Source organism: Trachemys scripta, chromosome 1 (genome assembly GCF_013100865.1).
Source record: "Trachemys scripta elegans isolate TJP31775 chromosome 1, CAS_Tse_1.0, whole genome shotgun sequence".
Classification (NCBI taxonomy): Eukaryota; Metazoa; Chordata; order Testudines; family Emydidae; genus Trachemys; species Trachemys scripta.
In genome coordinates, this window is record NC_048298.1 from 324,228,203 (window position 1) to 324,241,633 (window position 13,431).

General features: G+C 47.0%; 1 protein-coding gene across 1 annotated transcript in view; it reads left to right on the forward strand.

Annotated features, from left to right (window-relative positions):
* ME3 (malic enzyme 3) overlaps positions 1-13,431 on the forward strand; it is a 194,600-nt gene that overhangs the window by 124,437 nt on the left and 56,732 nt on the right. Inside the window, exons 5-6 of the mRNA XM_034759001.1 lie at positions 4,434-4,595; positions 11,614-11,717. Coding sequence (XP_034614892.1) covers positions 4,434-4,595; positions 11,614-11,717 — 266 coding nt within the window. The remainder of the gene's footprint in view (positions 1-4,433; positions 4,596-11,613; positions 11,718-13,431) is intronic.

A 13,431-nucleotide genomic window follows, 5' to 3' on the forward strand; every position in this document is an offset into this window, starting at 1 on the left:
GAAAATGAATGCATTTACTGCAGAGGACATGTGCTGTTTTCCCTTAGTGATTGGCTTGCCACTACAATGGCCTTGTAATGGCTTGATGGCATTCCCTGCTTAACCTCTGCTAGGTCTGCAGCCCTGCTGTTATTTTTAATGCATTTTGTATTGAAACTTCACCCTGACTCCTGGTAGGAAGGAGTTGGCGCTAGGGTTGCCAGGCATCCGGTTTGCGCGGTCGAAAAGGGACCCTTGTGGCTCCAGTCAGCACTGCCGACCGGGCTGTTAAAAGTCTGGTTGGCGGCATGGCGGGTGCTCGGGGCTAAGGCAGGCTGCCTGCCTGCCCTAGGTCCATGCGGCTCCCAGAAGCAGCCACTAGGTCCCTGCAGTCCCTAGAGTCTAGACACATGGGCGGCCAGGGAGGCTCCACACGCGACCCCTGACCCAAGGGCCAGCTTTGCAGCTCCCATTGGTTGGGAACCGTAACCAATGGGAGCTCTGGAGGCAGCGCCTGTGGGCGCAAAGGCAGCGCGCGGAGCCTCCCTGTCTGTCCATGTGTCTAGGGGCTGCAGGGACCTGACGTCTGCTTCCTGGGAGCCGTGGTAAGTGCCACCGGAACCCTGCACCCCCTCCCACACCCCAACCCCCTGTCCCAGCCCGGAGTCCCCTCCCACACCCAAACACCCTCACTGAGCCCACACCCCACTCCAACACCCTGCCCCAGTTCCCTCCTGCAACCCAAACCCCTCATCCCCAGCCCTACCCCAGAGCCCACACCCCCAACCAGAGCCCTCACCACCCCAACCCCCTGCCCCAGCCCGGAGCCCCCTCCTGCACCCCAAACCCCTCATCCCCAGCCCCACCCCAGAGCCTGCACCTCCAGCCAGAGTCCTTATTCCCCCTGCACCCTAACCCCCTGCCCCAGTCCAGAGCCCTGTCCCGCACCCTGAACCACTCATTTCTGGCCCCACCCGGAGCCTGCAAGCACCCTGAGTCTACAGCCCATACCCCCCCCCTCACCCCAGCTCCCTGCCCCAGCCCGGAGCCCTCTCCCACACCCCAAACCCTTCATCCCCAGACCCACCCTAGAACCCCCACCTCTAGCCAGAGCCCTCACTCCCCTCCCGCACCCCAACCCTCTGCCCCAACCCAGTGAAAGAGAGTGAGGGTGTGGGAGAGCAAGCGACAGAGGGAGGGGGGATGGAGCGAGTGGGGGCAGGGCCTCGGGGAAGGGGCTGGACAGCAGGTGGGGCAGGGGTGTTCGGTTTTGTGCCATTAGAGAGTTGGCAACCCTAGTTGGCACCTACTCAGGGATTGTCACAAGAGCAACCACAGCATACACTTCATGATAACTTTAGTACACCCAATATTACACAAATGTGCGGCAGTTTTTGGCAGGGAGACAAAACACAAATATATGCATGGATGCATTGTGCCAAACAAGCCATTTCTTTCACCCGTCTCATGATTTTTCATGAGCCAATTCTGTGCAGTTCTGTTTTTTCCAGTTTAAAATTACGGGTTAACTCGGGGGAGAAAAGAACTGCAAGATCCTTGGGAGATCTATATTGTGTGCATTGAATAACAGTGTATGACCGTTCATCAGCAATGAAACTAAAACCATATGGCACAAGTTTAAATCCTCCAGTGGTATCTCCCTTTAATCATCAGAAATATCCTGAAAGAGAACATTCGAAAATAAATTTTCCTCCTGAACTAAAAGAGTTGATCACGTGATTTGTTCTTTCCCTGAGTTCACAAAGCCCGTTTGCCCTAGCAAATAGCCCTAGCCAATAAACCCACCTTTATTATCCCCCACCAAAGAAAGGAGATCTGCTGAGATATTTTATAATCCTTCATTCTCTTATTTCTTCTAAAAGTGCACATGGGTCTCCTTTTGGCATTAAGTCAGTGAATCAGTAAATAAAAACAATTTCGCCATGTACTTCTCCTTTGATATCCAAGAGAGATTGGTATTTAAGTCACCCTCAATCGAATAATCCACATGATCTGGATCTGAATACTCCGTTCCCTGAAGCTCCTGGCCAGGTTTAGAAGTCCAGGTCTTCGCACTGTGGCACTTTCCTCCTGCATTAAGGCAGAATTGCCATTTTGTCCTGTTCTTACTAATTTTCACCACCACCACACACACATATACCCAACAAGATTGGCAAAGATAGGAACCTAATTAACCTCGGGTAGAGTTGTGGTTGGGTCCTTGACACTCTTAACCTCAGACTGGTGATTAAATTGCTTAACTTCAAACTTCTAATTTTGAAAATCTTGGCCATGCTTTTTTCCCCCGGTTGTCACAGAGAAACAAACAAAACCACCAGTCAAATAAACATATAAGTGCAGTGGACATTCCCTTAGGGATCAACCTAGGTATTTGCTTGCCATCGTAGTGCTAAAAAGGGAAGTTGGTAGAATGGGAAGTGTCTACACTAACCGCCTACACACGTGTCAGATACTAGTGTTACCTGACAATTGCCTAACTCACGCTCAAATCTAGTGTAGATGTCAATGCCTGGATGAGAGAAAAGTCTAAAGTAAGGTTACGTCTATACTACAGATGCTACAGTGGTACAACCACGGCACTGCAGCTGGGCCTCTCTAGCACCATAGTGTAGACACTTGCTACAGCAATGAAAGGGGTTTTTCCATCACTGTAGTTAATCCACCCCCTCAAGAGGCAGTACTAGGTCAATAGAACAATTCTTCTGTTGACCTACTGGTATTTATACTAGGGCCTAGGTCAGCTTCACTACATCTCTCAGGGGGTGTGAATTTTTCACACCTCTGAGCAACATAGCTAGGTCAAGCTAGGCCTAAGAGTGGAGAGAAGAAAAACGTGATGGGGAGAATAGTCTTGGGGTTATGGCACCGCAATGGGAGTCAGGAAAGCAAGTATCCATTCCAAGCTCTGCCATGACTTAAGGCACGCCACTTATGCCTCCCTCTCTATCTCAGTGTCCCCATCTGGAAAACAGGAACAATAATACTGACCAAGGTGTCGGGTCACGGGCCTGTGAGGCTTAATTTCTGAATACATAGAAAGTGCTCTGAGATCCTTGGGTGAAAGGCACTACATGAATGCCAAGTAGTCTCTTTACGAACTTGGCTGTAACAATTAGAGAACATTAGGTTAATGCCAGCTGACCTGTGTCTGGGTCAGTTCTGTGAAGGGAATAGTGATCACTATACCCAGTATAGAATTACAAGTGAGATCTTATAGCATTGGCTGATGCAGAAATGACGTTGGCAAAGAGGGGAGACAGGAAGAGCTAAATCACAGGGCTTTTTAATTAAACAAGTTTATATCATTTTAATCCAGTCTCGCCCTTCCCATGTCTTCAAAATTGGCTCATTTCAAAGACTGCTAGTGAGGGACCTGATAGGTGGATAAAATAGATAAAGGCAGGTGGGGCATGGAGCGGGATAATTACTAACTACCTAAAGCAGCGGTTCTGAAAATTTGGCAACCCGAGGACCCCCATTTTGATTTAAAATTTCGCATGGACTCCCAAGCCCCCTGCTCAGCTTCAGGCCCTGGCCCCACTCCACCCCTTCCCCCCGCCCCACCCCACCCCGCCTCTTCCCGCCCCCCACTCCATCCCTGCCCCTCCTCTTCCCCGCCTTTTTCCGCCCCCTCCCCCGAACGTGCCCCCCTCCCTCTCAGCGCCTCCTGCATGCCGCTGAAGAGCTGTTCTGCCGCGTGCAGGAGGCACTGGGAGGGCGGGGGAGGAGTTGATCAGCGGGGCCAGTGGCCCCGGACATGATTCCGCACCCTTCCCAAAGCATGCCCCATCCCCGTTCCTCCCCCTCTCTCAGAGCGCCTCCTGCACGCCACTGAACAGCTGTTCCCCGGCGTGCAGGAGGCCCTGGGAGGGAGGGGGAGGAGTTGAGGGACAGAGGGGGAGAAGTTGATCAGTGGGGCTGGCGGACCCCCTGGAGTACCCTCGCGGACCCCCGTTTGAGAAATGCTGACCTAAGGGCTTGTCTACACTTATAGAGCTGCACCAGTGCACGTGCGCCACTGTTGCACTTAGTGAAGATGCGACCTATGCCAAAGAGAGCGCTTCTCCTGTAGGCACAGGTACGCCACCTCCCATCGATATAGCGCTGTCTACACTGCATAACTGCATCGCTCAGGGGTGTGGATTCTCCATACCGCTGAGTGACATAGTCATACCAACATATGTTTGCAGGGCAGACCAGGGCTCAGAGTCCTTCACTGATGTTCTCCACCATGCTTTGCTGCCCTCCTAGCCATCTCCCCATGGCTGACTTGTGATAACTAGTAGTACAGTAACCTATGAAGGGGGAAACTTCCATCCCGTACTGTGGCTACAAAACTGCATTGTTATAAAAATCTAGGGAGCTAGTACTGCAAACAATGTTAAATAAAGCATTGGCAAAGCTATATAATGGACACTCTTCATTATCTGCAGGCCATCGTGGTGACAGATGGAGAGCGAATTCTAGGCCTAGGAGATCTAGGAAGTTATGGCATGGGGATCCCAGTAGGGAAACTTGCCTTGTACACAGCCTGTGGTGGAGTTCACCCACAACAGTGTCTGCCTGTCCTGCTTGATGTTGGCACAGACAACGAGGTAAGATTACTTGCTTATTTTGTGCATTTAAAAAAAAGAATAGCTGTTTTATTTAAAACTGGGTTCTTAACTCAGAGATTCCATCCTTGAATTCGGAGCTAGAGTCAAAGACATCTAAGATAAGAAGACAGCTAACCCAACAGTGTACGGAAGTTGCCAGCCAGGGCTGGCCTTACCATGAGGCGAACTGAGGCGGCACCTCAGGTGGCAGATTGTGGGGAGGGGGTGCCACTAAGACCCAGAGTGCAGAAAATTGTGTCTGCTGCTGATGCATATGTATTCTCTCTGCTCTAGATGCACAGAGATGGTGGAGTGCTGTGCTGGAGGAAGGAGGGCACAAGAGACATAACAGGCAGGCAGGAGAAACGGTGAGAGAGAATAACAGAAAGCAACAGGAGCTGCAGGGAGAGAAAGGAGGAGGAGCCTCTTATGTACCTCTCTAGCACCCCCAGGAGCCTGGACTGATTAACACCAGCTTCTCAGGGAGCTTCCTGTTTCCTGCTGCTTCCCTGAACCCACTTGAGGAGAACAGGCAGTCAACTGAAGTAGTAGGAGCCAGTTAGGACCTTAAGACGCTGATATCTTCCCTCACTCAGGTCCTGCTACCAGCCTGCTTATTTGTCCCCTTCAATTGAGTGTTGTAGCCTGATTTAGGGTGTACTGATAATATTAATTTGGATAATATGGGGATTTAATTTATTAATTTAATTGTAATAATAATAATATTAATAATTATTATTAATTAAAATTAGATTAATACATTAAATTCCCATATTATCCAAATTAATATTATCAGTACACCCTAAATCAGGCTACAGTACACCCTAAATCAGGCTATTATAGCTGGCACAGAACAGGAGTCATGAGTGAAAGAAGAAAACGCCCCTCTGGGGCAGCATTCAGAAAAAGAAAGAAAGCAAAGGAAGCTTTTCTATCTAAGCAGGAAGGAGGTCTTCTGAGATATATAGACACAGATGTTCACGGTGAGCCCTCCGGCCCCAGTGAGGATGTGAGTGGTGAGGAGATGCCTGATCTTCCAGTTAGTCAGAGTGCAGGTGACCTGGCAGCTACTGCAGCATCCATATCTCCATCTCAAATGGATGTAACCATGCACATTCCAGAAGAAAAGTGTAGATCAGAGAAGAGTGTGGTGGAGGCGCAAGAAACAGCTGCTGCTAAGTCTAGATGATCCAGGACTGTGGACCCACTTGAGCAGTAGTCTGAGGGACTTCCTTGTACTGCATGGGCCACAGCAAGTGAAAAACGTCATGTTCCCCAAAGACAATGAAAATAGAAGTTTCCATCCAACACATTACTGGCGTGACATCCCCAATGGTGACAAAGTGGAGAGGCCATGGCTTATGTACTCAAAAACCCAGAATGCTGCATACTGTTTTTGTTGCAAACTCTTCCAGTCTAATGTTCCAGCCACATTGGGTTCTACAGGAACAAAGGACTGGAAAAATCTAGCTAGAAATCTGGCATGCCATGAGAAGGCAGCAAATCACCAGAGAGCATTCCATAGGTGGAAAGAGCTTGAGATGAGACTAAGGTTAAAGGCCACCATAGATGATCAGCATCAAGAGAAGATTGCATCAGAGTCTCTTTACTAGCAAAATGTTCTGAAAAGGCTCATTGCCATTTTGAGAATGCTTGCTACCCAAAACCTAGCACTGTGTGGCACTTCAGATCAGCTGTATGTGCCAAACAATGGAAACTTCCTTAAAATTGTGGAGTTGATGGCTGAGTTTGATGCTGTACTCCAGGAGCATCTAAGAAGAGTCACCATCCAAGAAATGTACACACACCACTACCATGGAAAAACAATTCAAAATGAGATCATTCAGTTACTGGCAACAAAAGTCAAACAGATGATTGTGGCAGATCTGAAGTCAGCAAGATATTACTCTGTTATTCTGGACTGCACACCTGACATCAGCCATATGGAACAAATGACTTGAATGGTGTGTTTTGTAACAACAACAGAACCTAGTGAAAATGTCCCTGCAATGGTGACTGTCAGAGAGCATTTTCTAGAATTTATTGACATTGATGATACTACAGGAGCTGGTATGACAAATATGCTTCTTAAAAAGCTGGAAGATACGGGAATTGCGATAGCTGACATGAGAGGTCAGGGCTACAATAATGATGCCAATGTGAGAGGAAAGAACAGAGGTGTGCAGACACGGATCCGAGAGTTAAGCCCTTGAGATTTTTTTTGTCCCATGCAGTTCTCATTCATTGAACTTGGTGGTCAGTGATGCAGCATCAGCTTCCAGTGAGGCTGCTGAATTTTTTAATGTAATTCAAAGCATCTATGTATTTTTCTCTGCATCAACTCATCGATGGCAAATTTTAAAGCAACATCTGGGAACATCCTCTCTGACACTGAAACCACTGAGTGCCACACGATGGGAAAGTCGAGTGGAGGCAATAAAGCCTATCAAAAACCAAATTGTGAAGATAGATGATGCCATAGTTGCCATTATAGAGGATAATGCTATGACAGGAACTGTTCATGGGAGAACAGTGGCAGAGGGAAACAGAATCATCAGAAACATACCTAGCTTAAAATTTCTGTGTGGCTTAGTGTTGTAGCATGACATACTGTTTGAAATAAATGTTGTAAGCAAGAGACTCCAAGGTGTTGACCTTGATATATCTGGAGCAATGGTACAACTGGACAAAGCAAAGTCATACCTACAGTCTTACCGGTCAGATGAGGGATTTCAAAACGTTCTGAACAGTGCACAGAAGTTGGCAGAGGAACTTCACACTGAAGCTATTTTCCCACCCATTCAAGAATACAAGAGTCACCGAAGAAGAAGACATCTTGGTTACAAGGCACAGGATAATCCCATAAGAGACCCCAAACAACAATTCAAAGTTGAATTCTTTAACCAGGTGTTAGATTGTGCAATACAGTCAGTTGAAGAACATTTCAGGCAGCTCAGGGAACACAGCAGTATATTTGGGATGTTGTATGATATTCCAAAACTCCTCACTATACCTGTAGAAGACCTACACCAGCAATGCAGGGCACTAGTGACAGTGTTGACACATGATGACATGCACAATATTGATGTGAGTGATTTAGGTGTTGAACTGAAAACCCTTTCAAGATACATTTCAGCAGGATTAACTCCAAAGGCTGCTCTGGAATATATGTGCACGAATAAGATGACCACCCTCTTTCCAAATGCTTTTGTTGCTCGGCGCATACTTCTAACACTTCCTGTAACGGTTGCCAGAGGAGAACGCAGCTTCTCCAAGCTGAAGTTAATAAAAACACATCTACACTCCACAACGACACAGGAGAGGCTGGTCGGCCTTGCAACCATCTCAATAGAGCATGAGCTGGCCCAGACTGTGGACCTTCAGCAGGAAGCCGTTCAAATCTTTGCAACCAAGAAGGCACACAAAGCACCACTTTGATTATTCAAACAGATAAAAATGCCAGTGTTTACTATGCAGACAAGAAAAGTTACATTTGCTGTTCAGGTGTTTGAAAGTTATGTGTTACTTACAATTTTTGAACAAGGCATTTTCAGTTGTTAGTTCTCCTTTATTGGGCTAGGTAGCAGAGCAGTACCATGAGAGGAGCAGAATAGGAAGAAGGCAGAATTGAGACCTTTCAAAGTTTTGACCCAAGCGAGGGGGCAAGGGGGCATCATTTGAGCTCCCGCCTCAGGTGCCAAAATGTTGTGGGCCAGCCCTGTTGCCAGCTTGCACTCTTGCTCGTAGTATGAGGTCAGATAAACACTGGCTGTCCTCATGTTCCACTGATGGGAAGGCGAAGCTGGAGCTGGGCCAACGGGAGTGGAAGGGTCAGCTCCATCTTTCAGCATGATAAGGTGAGTTAAAAGATTTCAGCCATGCAGATACAGACTGACTTTTCCTGTGAAAAGCATAAGGAAACTGACACATCCCTGGGTGTGTTTGGAAGCGATTATATTTCAGCAAACAGAGAACCCCCACTGGGTGATTTGGGCTTAATTAATAGCAGTGTTTTGTCAGATTGCACACTTTACTGCACATGATAACAGGACAGGAGGACTCCATCTGTTCACAGTTTTCTGCCTTATGACTCTGGCTCAGAAGGGCTGAAATGCAACATTTTACTGATGCCAGAAGAGACAGCTGTGAGGATATGTTTTTAAAATAAATTCCTGTGGATATTTGCTATGGCCAATGCTTGTCAAATACGCAATAAACTATTTTAAAATGTATTTGCTTCTCATTTGACCATAAGCCATCTGAATATATGATTCTCAGCTGGCACAGAAAAACCAGTGGGGAAAACATTTCGAACTCGAATGCCTAAAGGCAGTCACCTCAATCCAAGCGTAGGCACCTTAATCAGTTGCCTGATTTTTTCAGAGGCGCTCAGCACTCATGGGCTTCATTTGGAATTGTGGGTTCTCAACACCTCTTTAGATGGGGGGCCCAGTGTTTCAGGTTGGGCCGCCTAAAAGCTGAGGAAGCCAAATTAAAGGCCATTATGGAAAATTCAGGTCTAAGTGACTTCCCCGTGCCAGCAGCAGGAGGGGAGTAAGTGTCAGAATTGGGATGTCTTGGATCCACAGGGCATACTGTCCCTCTGCCTGTGTACAGTCTCTCTGGGAGTGTACCCTGGGTCTCCATATCGGACAAGGGGAAGACCCATGGCTCTGCCCTGGGTTCAATCACCCTGCACTGGCCACTGGGCCAGCAAGATTCTTATTCCACTCTGCTCACACCTCAGAGTCAGTTGTTTGTCTCAAATTTCAGTCACATGGTTTGTACAGATACTTTCCCCTCCTCCCCTGGCTCAGGCAGGAGAGGGACTGGGGTCAGACAAGTAATTTACCCATCCTGATCCAAAAAGCCCCTTTGGTCGGCATTCATTAAAAGTCAATGGTCAGGTTGTTAGTCTCCATTGTAGCTCCATTCTCATGTTGACAGTCCTTGATAGACCATTCATACCAACCCTTATGTGACTCTCACACAGTCAAGTCATTACTTATCCCCTGTTCCAGGAAAGACATTAACCCCTTCCTATCTAGGGGGTAACAATACAAAAGTGAGAGGGAAACTGAATCACAAATGCTTTTCATAAAAATAATGCAGATATTCCCCATGTTCTCCACACTGGGTTAGTACTCAAGCTTTTTATGAAAAGCATTCCTGGCTTTCAGGTCTGTGCTCAAACCACAAGGCTATCCCACTCTCATGAAAAAAATAATAAATTTAATTTTTAAACGACTTGCTTCTGTCTGTGTTTAGTGCATAATGATCCATTTAAAAGCACTTCCCTGCCATCTTTCTGGTAGTCCAGAGCATACAGATCAAGCTTTTCAAATTAATTTCAGGAAGATTTGTGGTGGTGGCCAGGCCAAATTGGAGTGAGTGGCGTCGCAATCTGGCCCATGGAGTCATGCACATTCAGGTTTGGCCTGGCCAAACATGGTCAGGCCATGCCTCAGGTCTGCCTCCCAATGCCAGCTCCACAGCCTATGCTGATGCACACCCAGGGCTGACATGTATGATTCTAGGTATTGTAGCTGAGTTTTTGAATTTGGCACAAATTGATGGTTTTTGTTAGTTTTATGCAGGAGATAACATTATTAAATCAGAAGTTTCCCACATCTACTGGGATACTTGGTCAGTGTGTTACAGAATACTTCCATGTACTGCTTGGGCAACTCAGCCTGTGGTTTTCAGAACTTGGAATCGCCCAGGTTAGCTCACTTTGGAGAACCAGCAACAGGCCATAGACCACTTAAAAATGTGTTCAAGTGCTATATAGTAATGGAAATATGTGTCTTCTCTTTAAAGCACCATGGCATAGAAGAACAGACCTAATCAAAATCAACGGAAAACCCCTTTCATATTCCCTGCTAAAGGAAAAACAGCTGGGTTTCTGTGGCTCTGGAAACGGAGTTAGTTTTAGCATACCTGCCAACAGTTAAGGTTTGCAAAGATACAGGACAATAGGCTTTGGTAGGATGCCCCCCTCTGATAGCCATAATTCAGTTCCTGAGGCCAGGGCGGAAGTGGGATCTCTTTCTGATGACTCACTGAGACCTTCAAAACATCCCGCTAGCTGGCCCATCTGTCTCCTGCCACAGCTATTTCTGTCACATTCTCCCGGATGTTATTTCTTTCCATGCTGAATCGCCACTTTTGGAGGCAACTGCTTCTTATCAGCCATAGATAGGATGCAGGTCCCAGTTCAGCACCTGTTGGGTTGATTGGAAAAACAGTTTTTTGTAAGTCTCTTGAATGTATGCAGTTGTGTCCAATATCTGCAAAAGGCTTTGAGAAATAGAAATCTGAGTCTGAAGTTAGAAAATGGCAGCAAAATCAAGGAGACAAGCAAATACATACAGGTGAAGTTGAGGACTAAATGGTTCAGGAGATGAGTAAAGGGCTCTGAAATCAGATCACTGGTTCAAATCCAGCTCAGGTTAATAAAATAGAAAGCTTGTTAGCATCTGGTGGCTTAGAAGAAATGGATTGATGGCCTCCTTAGTTCCTAATGGAGAGGAGTCCATGTTGCAAAAATCATGACTGTCCCTAGTGAACCCCACATGAGCAGTCTCAGGTAAGAAACTCAGAACTGAATGAGCAATGGACACTGAACTACCTACAAGCTGGGCCTTACAGGGCAAGAGTGAAACACTTCAGGAAGGTGGCGTAAGGAAGCACTGTCACTGCATGAACTCTCCTCATCCTGTGGAGAGAGGACTCTGCTTCCCCCAGTGCTGTCCAGCAAGCACTCAATTCCTGTGATTGTATTTCCACAGTGAGACGCTCCTTGGTGTGGGTTTATTTATCATAAACTAAAGCTACATTTGGTGTTCAGGAAGGGATTTGTGTTTGCATCATGCCCAGGAACTGGACAGCCGCCATGTTTTGTTGTTTATCAATAATGATTGAAGCAGACATAAATGTGAGACACATGTACATTTTGGATGTAAATCTCTGTCTGGCAGAGAAGCAGGTGCCATAAACAGAATGCTTTGTGTCCTAGGCTCTCCTGAATGATCCACTCTATATTGGACTGAAACACAAGCGGGTCCGTGGGAAACAATACGATGAACTGATTGATGAGTTTATGCAAGCAGTCACTAACAAGTAAGTGGGGCTTTGTGTGAGTCTCCTCTTAGCTGCTTCCATTTAAAAGATGTTAAAACACTCAAAGTAAACACTAGTTTAGTTGATAGCTAAGCAAAGAAAATCCATTAATGCAAACCCCTTGGGTGGTCTGGAAATGACCCTAGGTGCTCGAACGCGCCATGTCAAAATTATTTATGTCTTTAGAGAGCTGAGAGGGGACTGACTATAACCCATTTCCTGTCCATACATTAGGCTAGAGGTGTCAAATGGGCCCTGTGGGCTGTATCCGGTCTCCATGGTGTATTTACGTGAGCTACATAGCAGATTCACGATCTCAGCGTTCTTTTTTTCTTTCGTTTTGTAAAGTGTCTAGCTGTCATGGTTGTGAAGTAAACCTTCTAAAAGTAAACGGTGTAATTCAATGCGGGGCTGTCTGCCTGAATCTGCAAGCAGCCTGTAAATGACTTTCTCTGAGAGGTGTGAGCTTCCCTGCCTGCCAGTAACTACATCAGTATTAACCCTAAAGCCTGAAGACATATAAGCATCAACCATCATATTGCTTAGTTTAGCGGTGGAACAGGGAAGGTGTTAGGAGTGAATTCCCTGGCTAAAGAATGTGGAAGTGGAAGGGAAAGAAGTACAGAGAAATGAAAAGAGAAGAGACACACTAACTGGGAGGAAAGATGGTCCAGTGATTAGTGTGCTAGTTCTGGGACTAGGGACCCAGGTTCAATTTCCTGTGAGGCCTTGGCCAAGTCACTTAGTCTGCCTGTGCCTCATCTCCCCTGTCCAGTGTAGTGCAATGCATTAAACATGGTGATGTGCTCCAATACCGTGGTAGTGGGGGCCATATAAATATTTAAAATAGACAAATATCCCGGGAGCAAGGGCAGAGAAACTGGAAGGAGAAAGGCAGAAATAGTGCAGGAGCCCACTTTCCCACTGTGTGAGCCTGACTGCCACGACAAGGTACTTAATAACAAAGTGACTCTGTGTTGTTGGTGCTGTGGAATGTTGCTGCTGATGCTGCAGCGTTGTTACTGCTGCCAGGGTTGCTGTTCTTGGAGCTCTGGTGTCAACTGCACTAGCAGACAGGGCAGCATGTTCATGCAGCAGATCTCGATATTATTCATAAGACCACAGGCTTGGTACAGTGGTGAAGGTGCCCGACCAGGTTTATTGTCAACAAAGCAAGGTGCTAGCGCCCCGAGGAGCTACAGGTACACTAGCACAGGTACGCCTGCAGCAATGGTACCTGCTCAGTCAGCACATCACAATGCTGCTGTTCCCTAGGCTGGCACAAAGTTGCCCCTCCGATGACTTATCCTTTTATACAAACGAGTTACGTATTTCACGCCAGACATCGTTAGGGTATGTCTACACTACGAAATTAGGTCGAATTTATAGAAGTCGATTTTTTAGGAAGCGATTTTATACAGTCGATTGTGTGTGTCCCCACTAAGCGCATTAAGTCGGCAGAGTGCGTCCCAGTACCATGGGTGGCGTTGACTTTCGGAGCGTTGCACTGTGGGTAGCTATCCCAGAGTTCCCACAGTCTTCACCACCCACTGGAATTCTGGGTTAAGCTCCCAATGCCTGATGGGGCAAAAACATTGTCGCGGGTGGTTTTGGGTACATGTCGTCAATCGCCCCTCCCTCCGTGAAAGCAATGGCAGACTATCGTTTCGCGCCTTTTTTCCGTGCGGATGCCATACTGCTTTCAGCAGACAGT